Source organism: Sinohyriopsis cumingii, chromosome 19 (genome assembly GCF_028554795.1).
Source record: "Sinohyriopsis cumingii isolate HCF-2022 chromosome 19, ASM2855479v2, whole genome shotgun sequence".
In the NCBI taxonomy this organism is placed as follows: domain Eukaryota; kingdom Metazoa; phylum Mollusca; class Bivalvia; order Unionida; family Unionidae; genus Sinohyriopsis; species Sinohyriopsis cumingii.
This window is the reverse complement of record NC_142979.1, coordinates 7,294,827-7,308,845: the sequence shown is the minus strand read 5'-3', so window position 1 is coordinate 7,308,845 and position 14,019 is coordinate 7,294,827. Positions and strand designations below refer to the sequence as shown.

The 14,019-nt window shown below is 36.2% G+C and overlaps 1 protein-coding gene across 2 annotated transcripts in view; it reads left to right on the top strand.

Moving 5' to 3' along the window:
- The window catches only part of LOC149775104 (EF-hand calcium-binding domain-containing protein 5-like), a 66,224-nt gene extending 60,146 nt beyond the window's left edge, over positions 1-6,078 (top strand). For both annotated transcript variants that reach the window (XM_089943143.1, XM_089943142.1), the window contains 3 exons: positions 570-796; positions 3,053-3,149; positions 4,219-6,078. In XM_089943143.1, coding sequence (XP_089799269.1) covers positions 570-796; positions 3,053-3,149; positions 4,219-4,433 — 539 coding nt within the window. In that variant the 3' untranslated portion in view covers positions 4,434-6,078. The remainder of the gene's footprint in view (positions 1-569; positions 797-3,052; positions 3,150-4,218) is intronic.
- Positions 6,079-14,019: the final 7,941 nt, after the last annotated feature.

Genomic DNA, 14,019 nt, shown 5'->3' with positions numbered 1-14,019 from the left:
CAATTTTTATTTTAATATTGCAGTATGTCAGTTTTTTGGTAATTTGAGAAACTGTACTCTGGAGTCCAAGACTGTTTGGTGTTATGTTGCATACAAAATATTCTCAACTTGAAATTGAATAAAACATATTTAGCAGGACAAGACTGGATCTAGAACTTCTTCGACTCCTTTCCATCAAAAATTTATGAAACCCCTGTATTGGCCTCTCTTCTATTTTGAGTGGCATTTCTGCTTTAATTTGCAAATAAGTTACAAATATTTTGCTTTATTAATTAGAAAAATGGTTAAAATGTCATTGTTTGAAAAGATAACCTTTGCCATGGCAAAAATGAGAATTTTTAAGAATTTTTTCATAATATTTTTTATGTGAATAATTTTTCTTGTCATTAAAATGTGAAGAATAAATGCAACATGTAAATCTTGGAAAGAGGAAAAATTTGACACACATGCTTGTTTATCTTCTTAAATCGTTCTTATTGCAATGAAAAACATTATTTCTGTAACTTCAATCTTTGTAGAATAGCTCGAAGACAGTCTGTAGTCATTTGTCTTATTCTTGTCCATTTCAGAGGCAGAGAAGAATGATGAGACAAGAATGGACATCATGTTTGATCGTCTAATGCTGATGGAACTTCGAGAAAATGTCAGCAAAATTGACAGCAAAGCTTTTGCTGAGCTGCGCAGCTACAACGACCCTCCCAAGATTGTCCACCAGATCCTGAAGGCCGTGTGTACAATATTCTATCCAGACAGGGTGGATTCTGGGGAACTCAATGATTGGACAACAATGAAATCGGTAATACATGTGTATCTTGATTCTGTGGGGAAAGAACATTTTTGGCTTCCTTAATATTGTATCAGGGTATGAGATACTGGAATCCCCCAATTACACTAATTTAGCAAAACTAAATTCTTTTGGTTTTTTTATAACTATACTTGTAATAGACCAAGGATGGCATGTTGTCCATTGTCCATCCATCCACTAGCATGAGTTTGTTATAGCTCAACTACTTGGAGGATTGCCATGACTACCCCAAGGTCTGCTTGGTCCTGGATGAAAATCATGCTGCTCAAATATTCAATATGGCCACCACAGCAGCCATCTTAAAAATCTTTTTGCTACTCCTTCTGAATGGATGGTTGCATCAGCAGAGGACTTTTACTGAAAGACTTCTTCATTACGACTAGCTGAGACTTAATGAAAATGGTGCAAGCCTGACATCCAATATTGCCAACACATCAGTTATCTTGAAAATATTGTTATTGCTACTCCTCCTGAATAGAAAGTCAGATTGTCGTGATGTTTTTGCCACACGACTTTTTATGACATATAGCTGGTTCTAAATGAAAATGGTTCTGCTTGGACATCCAATATGGCTGTCATCATTACCATCTTGAAATCACTACTCCTGCTGAACAGATGCTCATATCAACATGTGGTTTGCACTAAAAGACTTTTTATGACTTCTTATTTGTCCTCAAAGAAAATGGTGCCAGTCTGACATTGATTTTGGCCAACATGGCAGACATCTAGAAAATCTTGTTATTGCAACTCCAGCCTAAATGAAAAGTCATGTCTGCATGCATTTATCATCAGAAGACTTCTTGTGATGTCTAGTGGGGCTTAAGGTGGTGCTCTACAGTTTTGCATAGGGTTAGAATTTTAAAGAAAAAGAATTTCCCTGGTTTTCCTCACTGGTTATAATGGCTATTTAAAAAAGAAATTGTATATCTTAGATATAGTTTGAAGAACCTTTAATTCCCATTATTTTGGTGTATGATTGATGGGTGTAATATGGGTTATTTAGTATACAGCTTGGCCTTACTCAAGATGTGCACCTTTCATAAAAGTACTTGCTCTGCTTGGTCATTTTTACTTCCTGAACTTCAGAGGTAAATTGTATTAAAAAAAGAGCTGATAACTTTTTTTACATTTTATATATTTGGTAATTCATTCATTGTACTTTCAGATGCTGGTATTGTCTAGTCTGGAAAAATTCATTTTCCCTATTTTAATAGCTGCTATGCATAGTGTACTTTAGACTAATTCAGCTGACTGTTTAGCACAAGGAAGCAGTCATTTTAGTTAGCAGTGTGCTTAGATCATGTACAATTTCCAAAGAAATATCATCCACATTAATGTAGCATAGAGGTATGCCAACATTCTCTCCATTGTGCATATTTTTAAATGCAAACAACTTCACCTTACATACGTCGCCTTCTCAAAAGTACATAATAACTGGTGAGCAACCCCTAAATAAAAATTGCACCAATTTGATATCCAATATGGCCACCACAGCTGCCATCTTGAAAATCTTATTTCTACTCCTCCTAGATGGAGAATCATATCAACATTGGGTTTTTCATAAGACTTCTTCTTAAGTCTAGTTGGTACTAAATGAAAATGGTACCAATCTGACATCCATCATGGCCACCATCTTGAAAATAATATTGCTATTCATGCCATATGTCAGGTCATGTCAAGATGGGGTTTTCTTCAAAAGTCTTCAAATATTATCCAGTTTGTTGAAAATGGTTCCAGTCACACATCCAAAATGGTGGCATTAGTGGCTGATTTGAAAATCTTATCGCTTAAGAATCAGACTTGGGTTCAATTGCAATGTAATAGGTTAAGAAGCCCAACAAGTTCATAACTAAATCATGTGACTTACAATCAGGATATATTTAAGTCAAATGACAACTGGCAATAATCAACTCAACAGAAGAAAATGGTGGATAACCACCACTTCAAAGTTAAAATGTAAATTTCAGATTTATGATCCAAATATATGAAATGATTTTATCATATACAGAAATGAGTTCCTTTAGCAGTAAAAATTAACCACCAAAAGAAGGCTATATTTTAATTAAACAATGCCAATTTTAATTAAACAATCCCAATTCCTTGGTAATTTGGAGAGATTTTTATTGACCCATTTAAGGAGGTAACTGTTACAACTAGCACGCTAAACAAAAGTAATATAAAAACAAATCATCAGTGAAGCAGTTCTCGTTAGATTAAATTTTAAAAACCATTTGCCTCTGCTTGCAGTTTATCAACAGCGATCTGTTGAACAAGATATCGACATATGACCCAACAGCAGGCCAGGAACTGATTGCTCCAGCTAAGATTGAGAGGTTTTTAAAAGGTAAGGGAACTAAATCATTTGTATTCCTAAATGAAACTGAGTGACCTCCACTTACAACACAAAACTTTTATTATTTTCTGACCCATATCACTCAAAAAATTGTTTTTTATGGTGTTAACACTAAAAAAACCTAGTCAAATACAGTTCTTGTTTCTGAAACCAGTTTGTGTTTTTGTTTTTGCTGGTTTTAATGGCACTATGAACACGTTATTGCCTATATCATGCCAAGAAAATAGGAGCTAATTGCCTTTTTCCAAGGACACACCAAGGCAGCAGCCAACCCAGGTTGGTCTAGGGAGATATTTAACCACCATTCTCTGGATTACAAGCCCAAGACTACCAACTGTGACTTCCCATGAAACCAACAGGATATTTTCCACTTAAAGTGTAAACACATAGATTTCAGGAGAGCAAAGATTGCCTGTATGCAAGTACTCAGAAACAAATATTTTCCTGTCTAAAATTATATTCCACCAATTGGATCTCCATTACATTCTTGTGTAGCTGTCAAAAATCCTTGTGTTTTTCAAAGGGTGAACAGATTTTATATGCAACTAACATAGGAACTATATCAAACAATAAAAAATGCTTTGTATTAACTTTATTGGCAAATCAATCAAACCATAACTGATACTTCTACATGCATTTATCATTCATTAAATTTTATTGCTATTTTACTGGGTTTTATTTTTCATACACTCTCCTCAGCAGTGATGACAAATACTGGTTTCCCCAAAAAGCCATTTTAATACCAATAGAACCTATACATACAAATGGTCACATATTTTTGTCCAGACAGTCATATTAAGGGGAATTACACTGCTTATATATATTAACAATGATGTATTTTCTAAAGCTTTTTGGTACAATGTTTCATATGGGAAGCTGTGGATTGATTTAAAAGATTTCAGTTTATCAAAAATTAGATTATTTTGGAAAATACAGAATAAAAAGTTTCTTTGATCATGTATGATTCACACAGAAATTATGTCACTATGATCAGTTTTTAGTTACTCTTTGTAGACAGGTGATACTAGTCTTTTCATTTACAAGTTTTTCTCATTCACAGATGTCCCTCATGGAGAGGTTGCCAAGTACAGCTCAGTACCAGCTCAGTACATGTACAGCTGGATTTTTGTCTGTCTGTCTTTGATTGAGCACACATTAAAGATGAGGGAGAATCAGGACCATAACATTGCACCCCCCACCCATGATGCAACAGAAGAAGAGGGGGAAGAAGAGGGGAATGGGGAGGCTGAGGAACAGGATGGTGTACCTCAGTAACAGTAGCAAGCTTTTCATTTAATCATTCCAATCTGCCTTATCAATGATAATAGACTGATTCTCAATTGGTTATTCCAATCTGCCTTATCAGTGATAATAGACTGATTCTCAGTTGGTTATTCCAATCTGCCTTATCAATGATAATAGACTGATTCTTATTTAGTCATTCAAATCTACCTTGTTAATGATAATAGACTGATTCTCAATTGGTCATTCTAATCTGCTTTATTAATGATAATAGACTGATTCTCAATTAGTCATTCCAATCTGCTTTATGAATCATAATCGACTGATTCTCTGCAATAGACTGATTCTCTGCAATTCATTGAGGACAACAAATGTGAGAGAAAAAAATTCAACTGAAATTTCATTATATTGTCCAAAATAAAATTATGTAAAACTTCTTTGTTACAAGCAAGATAAAAAACATTGAATCAGGCTCTTCTGAAAGTTTGAATTGGAAACTCATTTTAGCCTCTATGTCCAGAAATCTGCAATATCGAAGCATTGTCTATCCGTGTTGTTACCCAAAATAGTTTGAATGAAACCATTATATCCATTGAGTGACAAATTGGAAAGTAATGCAGGTATTTACAGCAGTAACAATCAGTATGTAAACATTTGTAATTTCAGATACCTTTCTCTGCTATTGCAGAGGCATACAGCGAGTTCATTTATTTGTCACTGGCATAAAAAAAAGGTCATTATCCTTGGGTCTTAATTTGTGGATTAGAGAAGGAGTCAGATTCTTGCTTTAGCATATGGATGAGAATATTTTGTTTCCACTCGGTGAAAACGTGATCTATTCTGACCTTATCCCTAGTTCCATGTCAAAATTCTGAACCCTTGTAATTTGAAATAGTTAAGAAAATTTAGGAAATAGATTTTGGTATGATTTTATTTGATTAATATGTTTTGAGAAACAAAAACAGTATAGTTTAATGAATTGTATATGTTGTCAACGTTATGAGAAATCAATAAAAATTGCTACACTGTGAAAAATAGCGAATTCACAGTAAATATAGTATAGTGCATGGAATCGTGTACCATCACGATATAGGGTATCAGTATAAAACCTTTGGAAGAAGTGGAAAATGAAAAGGTAGACATTTAATCCATGAACTCAATTCAGCATTGTTTTGATAGCATTATGACAGAAGAAAGAGTAACCAAGATTCATTCAAGAGCTTTTTTCAGTCTTTTTTAATCATGATTAGGAAGATTTGATGTTTTGAATTTAAATGTTCAGTCCATTAATTATGGTGCCGATAAATCAATTTAACCTGAAAGAATGTCTTTTATGTGTTTTTCATCCTACTAGATGTCCTGCATAAATTGTTGTATATCATCTGTGAATTGATTTTTTATTATATTGTGTATATAAGTGTTTTGTAAGAATATACATTTGTGTGAAAATCAGCATTTTACTTAAAAGTTCTAAATAATCTTGCTAATACATACCATTTTTGATAAAACTGCTGTACTTTTTATAATATAAAAACTATTCTGTGATACAAAGGTATTTTATTCTTAGCTGCTGAATATTGTTATTTTTGTCTATGTACTTTATGAATCTGTATTTTATTTTAAATGGTTCATGTTCTTGATGACAATTTATGGTCATAAAAATAAAAAATACATGTCATTTGGAATTTTATCTGTTATTTCAACCATATTCAGTAGTAGGTTAATTAATGATTTATTTCATGTAAGTTTATGGTAAAAATGATAAATATTAGTCAGTGAGAAAAGACAAGACTCCCTCAATAAGTGACCCTGCAAGCAGTTTCTATTATAATGAGGGCATGGTAAAGGATCCATTATGAAGAGGTCTCACGATAAGATGGTATACTCTATGGAAAGCATTATAACGAGGAGCTATGTATCATGTACTTTATTATAATGTGGTCTCACTATAAGGACATTTACTTTACGACTTCCATGGACAGCATTATGAGGAAGTACTGTTATCATGTACATCATTATAAGGCAGTCTCATTATAAGGTGATGTACTTGATGTCTCCCATGGGCTGCATTATAATGATGAAGTTCTGTATAATGTACTTCACTATAAGGCAGTCTCCTTATAAGGTGATGTACTCGATGTCTCCCATGGGCTGCATTATAATGATGAAGTTCTATATAATGTACTTCACTACAAGGCAGTCTCATTATAAGGTGATGTACTCAATGTCTCCCATGGGCTGCATTGTAATGATGAAGTTCTGTATCATATACTTCACCATAACGTGGCATTACTATAATGTTATTTACCCTGAGAGAAAAAATATGTTGAGGACTTTTTAAATTTGCAACAGTCAAATAATATTTGGGTAGGTTTAATAATCACTTTGACAATTTGATGAGTACTGAATTTTGCAATAATTCCTGTACTGTATTTTGCTGTTTCTAAGTGAGAACAAATTATATGTCAAAAGATGGAATGAAGTTTGGTTTCTGAACATGTTTGGTATTTGGACTTAAACACTACATCAGTGCTGTCCAACCTTTTTGACACCATGGGCCACTGAAAAATATTTTTCTTCAAGCAGAGGGCCGCAGCAGATGACTGCAAAGAAAAGACTATATATCTGCTCGAGCTCTGGCGGGCCATTTAAAACCAGCCTGTGGGCCATGGGTTGGACAGCACTGCACCACATCATGTGTAGGGGTTAGATGAATTAGAACAATGGTTCCCAACCATGTTTGCCTACAACCCAACAAAAATAGTTTTTTGAACATCACGGCACTCTTTATATATTTGGGTAAGTTTTGCCACCTAAAACAAAGCGCTGGTGAACCTCCATGACCCTCCCGAACATCCTCACAACCCTGGTTAGGGTTCAAACCTAGTGGTTGGGAACCGTGGGATTAGAAGACAGTCTGGTAGCATACTGAAGGCTCAATTTGATTTATCTGAGATAAAGAGATGGTTCATTTGCCTCAACATACAGGCTTTCTGAATGGAAAGCTCTACATGCACCCAGACACAGTCCAAGTTCCCAATCGTGTCAAGCATCAGCAGGTAAGATTCACAAGGTGATCCATACACAATCAAGCCACAGCAAAGTTCTGATTTTATTAATGACCTTTATAACTTAAGCACCTATGAGGCCATGACTCCTATAAAATTCAAAGCTCTTTTTACATTTGTCCCTGAGGATCTAATATAAGGAAGGAAAGTTAGTTTATGGTCAACAATGAGCCCTAATAATGCACTAAACTCCACAATACTATTATTATTAGTATTATTATTATTACTGAAGCATAAAAACCATCAAGATAAAGCTTTTGGTCATCATGAATAGAATGCAACCGGCTGAAATGCAGGTTATTCTGCCCAAGTCTGAACTTTGTTTATGCTCTTCTGTAGTTGATGTTCAATAGTATACATACTCTTTGATCTATAGCAGATGTAAATGTCAACATAGAAAGAACAGTCAGTCCATGAAATAAAGCATTTCACTATGCTGTTATTTTTAATTTTTCAAAACAGGATGACAAACAAATATGCTGCCCTGAGGATAGCTATCAGAAAGAATGCTGTTTATCTTAATTCTGAAGTTTCTATCTTTCAAAACCTCAAGATGAAGTAAGCAGTCCCATCGAACTAGCTTGAAAAGGTCATTCATTATTCCTTACTTCCACGTCTCGTTAAGTTTTACACAAATCGGAAAAGATGGCAACTTCATGTTCTTTCTTAATGAAAGCTTCTCTATAAGTGCTTCAAGTCGGACAAAATCTATTACGCTTCTCAGACACTGAACTCCATACTAAACTTCAAATAGTAGTTTAATGGATTCGAGATATCATAGTCTACTATTTATCATCCATTCCATTGCAAAGGTTGGAAAGATTGGTTTGGTCCTTTCCATTTTTGGGTACTAGATTGTCAATATATTTCTCTTGCTGTCTCTGCGATGAGCTTGAACTCTATGAATGTAGACAGTATTTATTCAATTTTCACTTGTTGAATTGGCATTTAAATATTGAAGGACCTTATTCTGTTCCCTGATGCATGCATGATCAAACCAGTGTTTGATGACCACTTTAGGAATCACAATGTGTCCCCAGCAACATCCTGAATTATCTTTGTATTACATCCACTCAAAAGGATCAGCTGTCAGAGTTTACTTGCAAAAGGATTGAAACATTTCCTCATCTACCATGTTTAATTTACATCTGTGCCCTGGAGGTTTGGGAATATGACTTCTTGACTATAATGGAAGTGGTCACTACCACAACAGATCATCAACAACTTCCCAAGAGAAGTCAAGTCCATCAGACGGAATGCAGATTATCTAAGGATATAAAGGATCCTGTAGCTCCTTTTTTTTTCGATTGGGTACTTTGAAATTTTGCCCTTTTAATGATCTTAGATTTGGGGTACCAGTAGATCCCTGGACAATGGTGTTTAGTAAAGTTTGGTCAGATTTTATAAACACCTTGTACGTTATTTTGGCCTTTCTCAAAATAATCTTTCATGTATTGGTAACATGTCTTCTTCTCTCTCATTGATGTCTTTTCAGCCTAAAGGATACAGTGGCCATTAAAATCTATTGCAGATACAAATCTCCACCCAACGTGTCTCTGGTCAAATATGGTATAATTTTGGAAAAGTAATTAAAGATTTCTCTGTTCTATGATATAGTGGCTGTATTTGATTTTGGATCAGTATCAAAACTGAATAACTTTAAAAAGTGTCAAAAGGTGTACATACCCAGATGTTTTCTGTCAACAGGTGTACATACCAAGATGTTTTCTGTCAAAAGATGTACATACCCAGATGTTTTCTGTCAACAGGTGTACATACCCAGATATTTTCTGTCAACAGGTGTACATAACCAATGTTTTCTGTCAACAGGTGTACATAACCAGATGTTTTCTGTCAACAGGTGTACATAGCCAGATGTTTTCTGTCAACAGGTGTACATACCCAGATATTTTCTGTCAACAGGTGTACATAACCAGATGTTTTCTGTCAACAGGTGTACATAACCAGATGTTTTCTGTCAACAGGTGTACATACCCAGATATTTTCTGTCAACAGGTGTACATAACCAATGTTTTCTGTCAACAGGTGTACATAACCAGATGTTTTCTGTCAACAGGTGTACATAGCCAGATGTTTTCTGTCAACAGGTGTACATACCCAGATGTTTTCTGTCAACAGGTGTACATAACCAGATGTTTTCTGTCAACAGGTGTACATAACCAGATGTTTTCTGTCAACAGGTGTACATAACCAATGTTTTCTGTCAACAGGTGTACATACCCGGATGATTTCTAACATATTTAGCTAATTTTTGCAATGTAGTTTCAGAGAAAAAGTTGGGTTTTTTTCTTCTGTTTTTAGTAATGACCACATTTGTACAAATTTTAGATATTTTTATATGAAGATGTCTTATGTTAAGTATGGTCAAAATTGTTATGCAGTTTTAGAAAAGTCGTTTCAAAGTTTTTCTGTATTTGGATCAATTTGATGGTATCTTTTGCATAAATTTTACGAGGGCATAATTATTGCATTTTGTGATTTGTCTTGACTCTGAACAGCTTAACAATGAACTCAATTCAGATGAGATTGATTTGGTACAATCCCTGTAGGTATAGTTTTCAAATAAAATCACACTTGGTGTTTTTGATGGATGACCACATTGTAGTGCTACCTTAATTAACATCAGGAACAAAATCTGAACAAAATGCCAACTTTAGGACTGTATATCTGAGAGATAGAAAATCTGAACTTAAATCAGATTTCCCAAGTCACAAATATGTGCTACAGAATGACTCAGGGGGTGTCAGAGTGGCCTTAATGGATGTCAGACTTGCACAAATTACAATTAGTATCAGCCAGACATTATAAAAAGTCTTTTGGTGAAAACATAATGCCGATATACTCAGCCATCTTATGATCTAGGAGCTAACTTAATTTTCAAGATGGCCACCATATTACAAGTCAGATTTTCATTTATGACTAGCTAGACATCATAAGAAGTCCCCATGTTAATATGACCATCCAATGAGAAACCAATTTTTCCAAGTAAAATATGCATTTGCATCGGTACAAACTGTGATCTTGAGCAGTTGGATCTGCAGATGTATACTCGCCATGAGCCAAGTTACGTTGCTCCTAATTCTGCAGATGATGCTTGAATTGGGTGCAGATACTGAGAGGATGATTCAGTGGTCAAACTTCAGGACTCCATTTGTGCATAGGAAACAGTAGCAATGGGTGCTTAAGAAGGTGATCTAGGATCATGAGTTCCACTGTCACATTGATAAGCCTAGTAGGTAAAGGGATTCCCATGCTCGCAAAAGTAAGGTGCTACTATGAGTCATATTTTAATGCCCAATCCTGAGGGAGACTAAATATGTTAAATGTGTGTTGAACTCCATACCGAGGTGAACAAATCGTTGAGATGGTACTAGATTGTATTTTTTATTGTTGATGACAAATCCAGATTGGTAACTAGGGTTATCATGTCTTGTTAGATCTAACTCATTGAAGTTACTGTCGTATGTTGTCCAGGTAACTTGATATTGCTTCCATTGAAATGGTTTGGACATGCAGTTATTCAATTCATCAGACGAGTGAAGACCAAGGGGCAGATGCTGAGACACTAGGAGTACCCTGAACTGGTGTACGATGTTGTAGGCAAATCGTAGGAACGTCCTGGGAGCCTTGTGAATAGAGACATGAAGGTATGCGCTGTCAAAGTCCATAGTGATGGCGAAGTTTCCCTCATAGATGGTGTTCAAAACATGGTGTTTCCAGTGGAAACCAAGGGGCATGGATGAATGGATTGAGGGTGCTTAGGCCGATTACCAGAAGTTGAGTGTCGTTTGCCACCTGGACCAAGAAAAGGTGCGGAATGAACAACAGAACCCTCTCGGTGCTATATCTGCTTGGTATACAAAAAAACAGTGACTTTTGATGCGTGGAGCTTCAACAGGATGGCTTTCAGAGGTTTGTGTCCTATGAGTGGCACTTGGGTCCTTGTGCTGATTTCCCGTACTATCCCTATATCAATGCTGTGGTTGTGGGAAGGATGGTAATATGACTCCTTGATGGCTTGTCTACGGACTTCATCCATTGGGACATTAAAAAAGTTAAGAGGATAAAGGATGTGATCTGAGCTTGGCCATATAGTGGTCCTACAGGAGAGTGCAGGCAGAGGGCATGAGCTGGGTTCTGCCAATTGGACTAGCAGCTGCAATTACAGCATTGGCCAAAGTGTGTTGAGTGGCTCTGTTTAGTATTCTTAAGACTGACTCCCATGCATGCCCTGATGTATTTGGCATGGGAGAAGATAAGCTATGTTCCATCAGTTGGAAGATAGCCAGAGAGAATGAAAGTCCATCAATGAAGTCATGGCAACGATACTGTTAACTGCTGAGTGTCAACAAAGGCAATCTGATCCATATGCATGGAGTGTGGATGTGTCATTTCCATAGCAGCAATATCATTGTCAACTGCAGGGGTTCCGAATGAAAGACTTTGGGGGGGGGGCAAAGGTAGATGTTTGGCCCATTGCAATCCCTAGTATATGGCCTAGGCTGGCTGCAATGGAAACAGGCCATCCATGTTAGGAGGATATCATTAGGATCATCAACTGGGACAGGTTATGGCATGTTTTATCTATGTAACCTGTCCATATGTCTGTTCAATGAGAGGGAACTTGGCTGTTTGTTAGCACTGTCCCTTGCTGTTCTGTAATAGGAATCAAGTTGGACTCCAAGGAAGTAAGGTCGAGGGAGTTCCAAAAATGATGAGTCCTGTGGTTGTGACTCAGGTGCCAGAGCTGTTTCCAAGCATTTCAATGTCCCGTACTTCATGGTAAAAGGGTAAGTTGAATTATCTCCCTTGTCCCCATAAAGATTCACACTGATGAGAGTCAGCATGCACACTGGTGACATCTTCATTCTGAGCTGTGTGTTATTTGCTCATTGCCCATAGTTCTAATCTAAAACAAAATAGAGCAAAGCTTATAAAACTGTAGCCTTGCACCTGTCTTTATAACACAATGTCCATGCAGAGCTAAAGCATGAAAAGGTTGACTCAGAAATAGAGAATAGACAGTCTAATAAAGCAATGAAGCATACAGGTAAAAATATAATGACAATACCACACGGGGGAAAAGTTATAACCCTGTGGGCCTGCACATGAAGTCTGAATAACGTTTGAGCTATACCAAATAAAGGTTACCAGGAAAAAAGTGATGGATGATCTCAATATAATGCTATCTGTAGGGAAGGTCAAGGATGGCCTGTACAGACAGAATCATTGAAGCATGGTGTTCCAAGGCTAATGGTACTGTGATAAATGAAACTCACCTATATGTACCAGAAATAATGGAATTATACATATATAAGGAGTTTCTTATGAGCATAAAGGCATGCACACATAAAAAATGGAGCCCAAAACTAACGAGTGAAGTTGCATATGCTTTCCCTGTGAGCAACTAAGTGCTCATTAAATATGATGGAATGTTTATGCATATAAATATGACTGAAATGTAACCTATAGAAACATGCATGTGCAGGATGCGACTAAATAAACCATGTATAGAGTGCTGACCTGTACTTCTCCGACTAGAGCAAAACAAATACAGAAATGTACAAGAGTGTCTACATTACACACACACTCACACTCAAACCTTCACAAAAAAGAGAACTGAGGCACCATTATGGACATGTACTTGCAACAATACAATGCTTGTAAGGAAAAAAGGCCCATAATAAACACTAAAGTTGCCACCCAGATGGTATAAATACCTTGGAATAGAAACTCGCCCATTGATAATGGAATTACATATATATAGGAGTTACATAAGTGCTAGAGACTTGCACATACAAAATAATTATAACCCAAACTGAATCTGAAGTTGCTTAGGCTCCTGGTGCAAGTACCTAAATGTGTGATGACAAAGTGTTAGCAACTTGTAAAGGCAGAACTTTGTCATTATAAAAAGAGATCAAATTGGAAATACAGATGGAGTATACTTTCCTTAAAAGGAAACATTTCTCCAACTTGTAGCAGTACATCTTCCAAGTTGATTCTGGCTTTTGTGAAGTTTACTGTGAATAAAGTGCACTTCTTGGCATGAGTTGAAGTAGTAACTGAGGTATTTTTATGCTGCGAAGTCATCTACTTAAGGGGAGATCACTCTGCCTGACCACCACATAGGTTGGCAGACTTTCAGCTCCCTTTAGCAAAGAGACGCATCTGGGTGGGATGGATCTGCGAGGTAGTAGATCTCCTAAGGTATTATGATTGGGTAACGTATTTGAAGAACAAATTGTGATATAATTTTCAAGATGTCCGCTGTGATGGCCATATTGGACATTAGACAAGCACCATTTTCATTAGGAACAACCAGACATCACAAGAAGTCTTCTGATGAGAACTCCAGGAGAAGTAGCAATAGCAAGATTTTCAAGACTGCCTTACTGAACATCAGATTGACATGCGTTCAGTCTCAGTCGGTTGACACGCACAAAAGAACGTAATGTATTAGGATATCCTAACGCACAAAGTGAAACGTGCCTTCATAATTATGTGGGAAGAACAATGTTGTTAGGTGC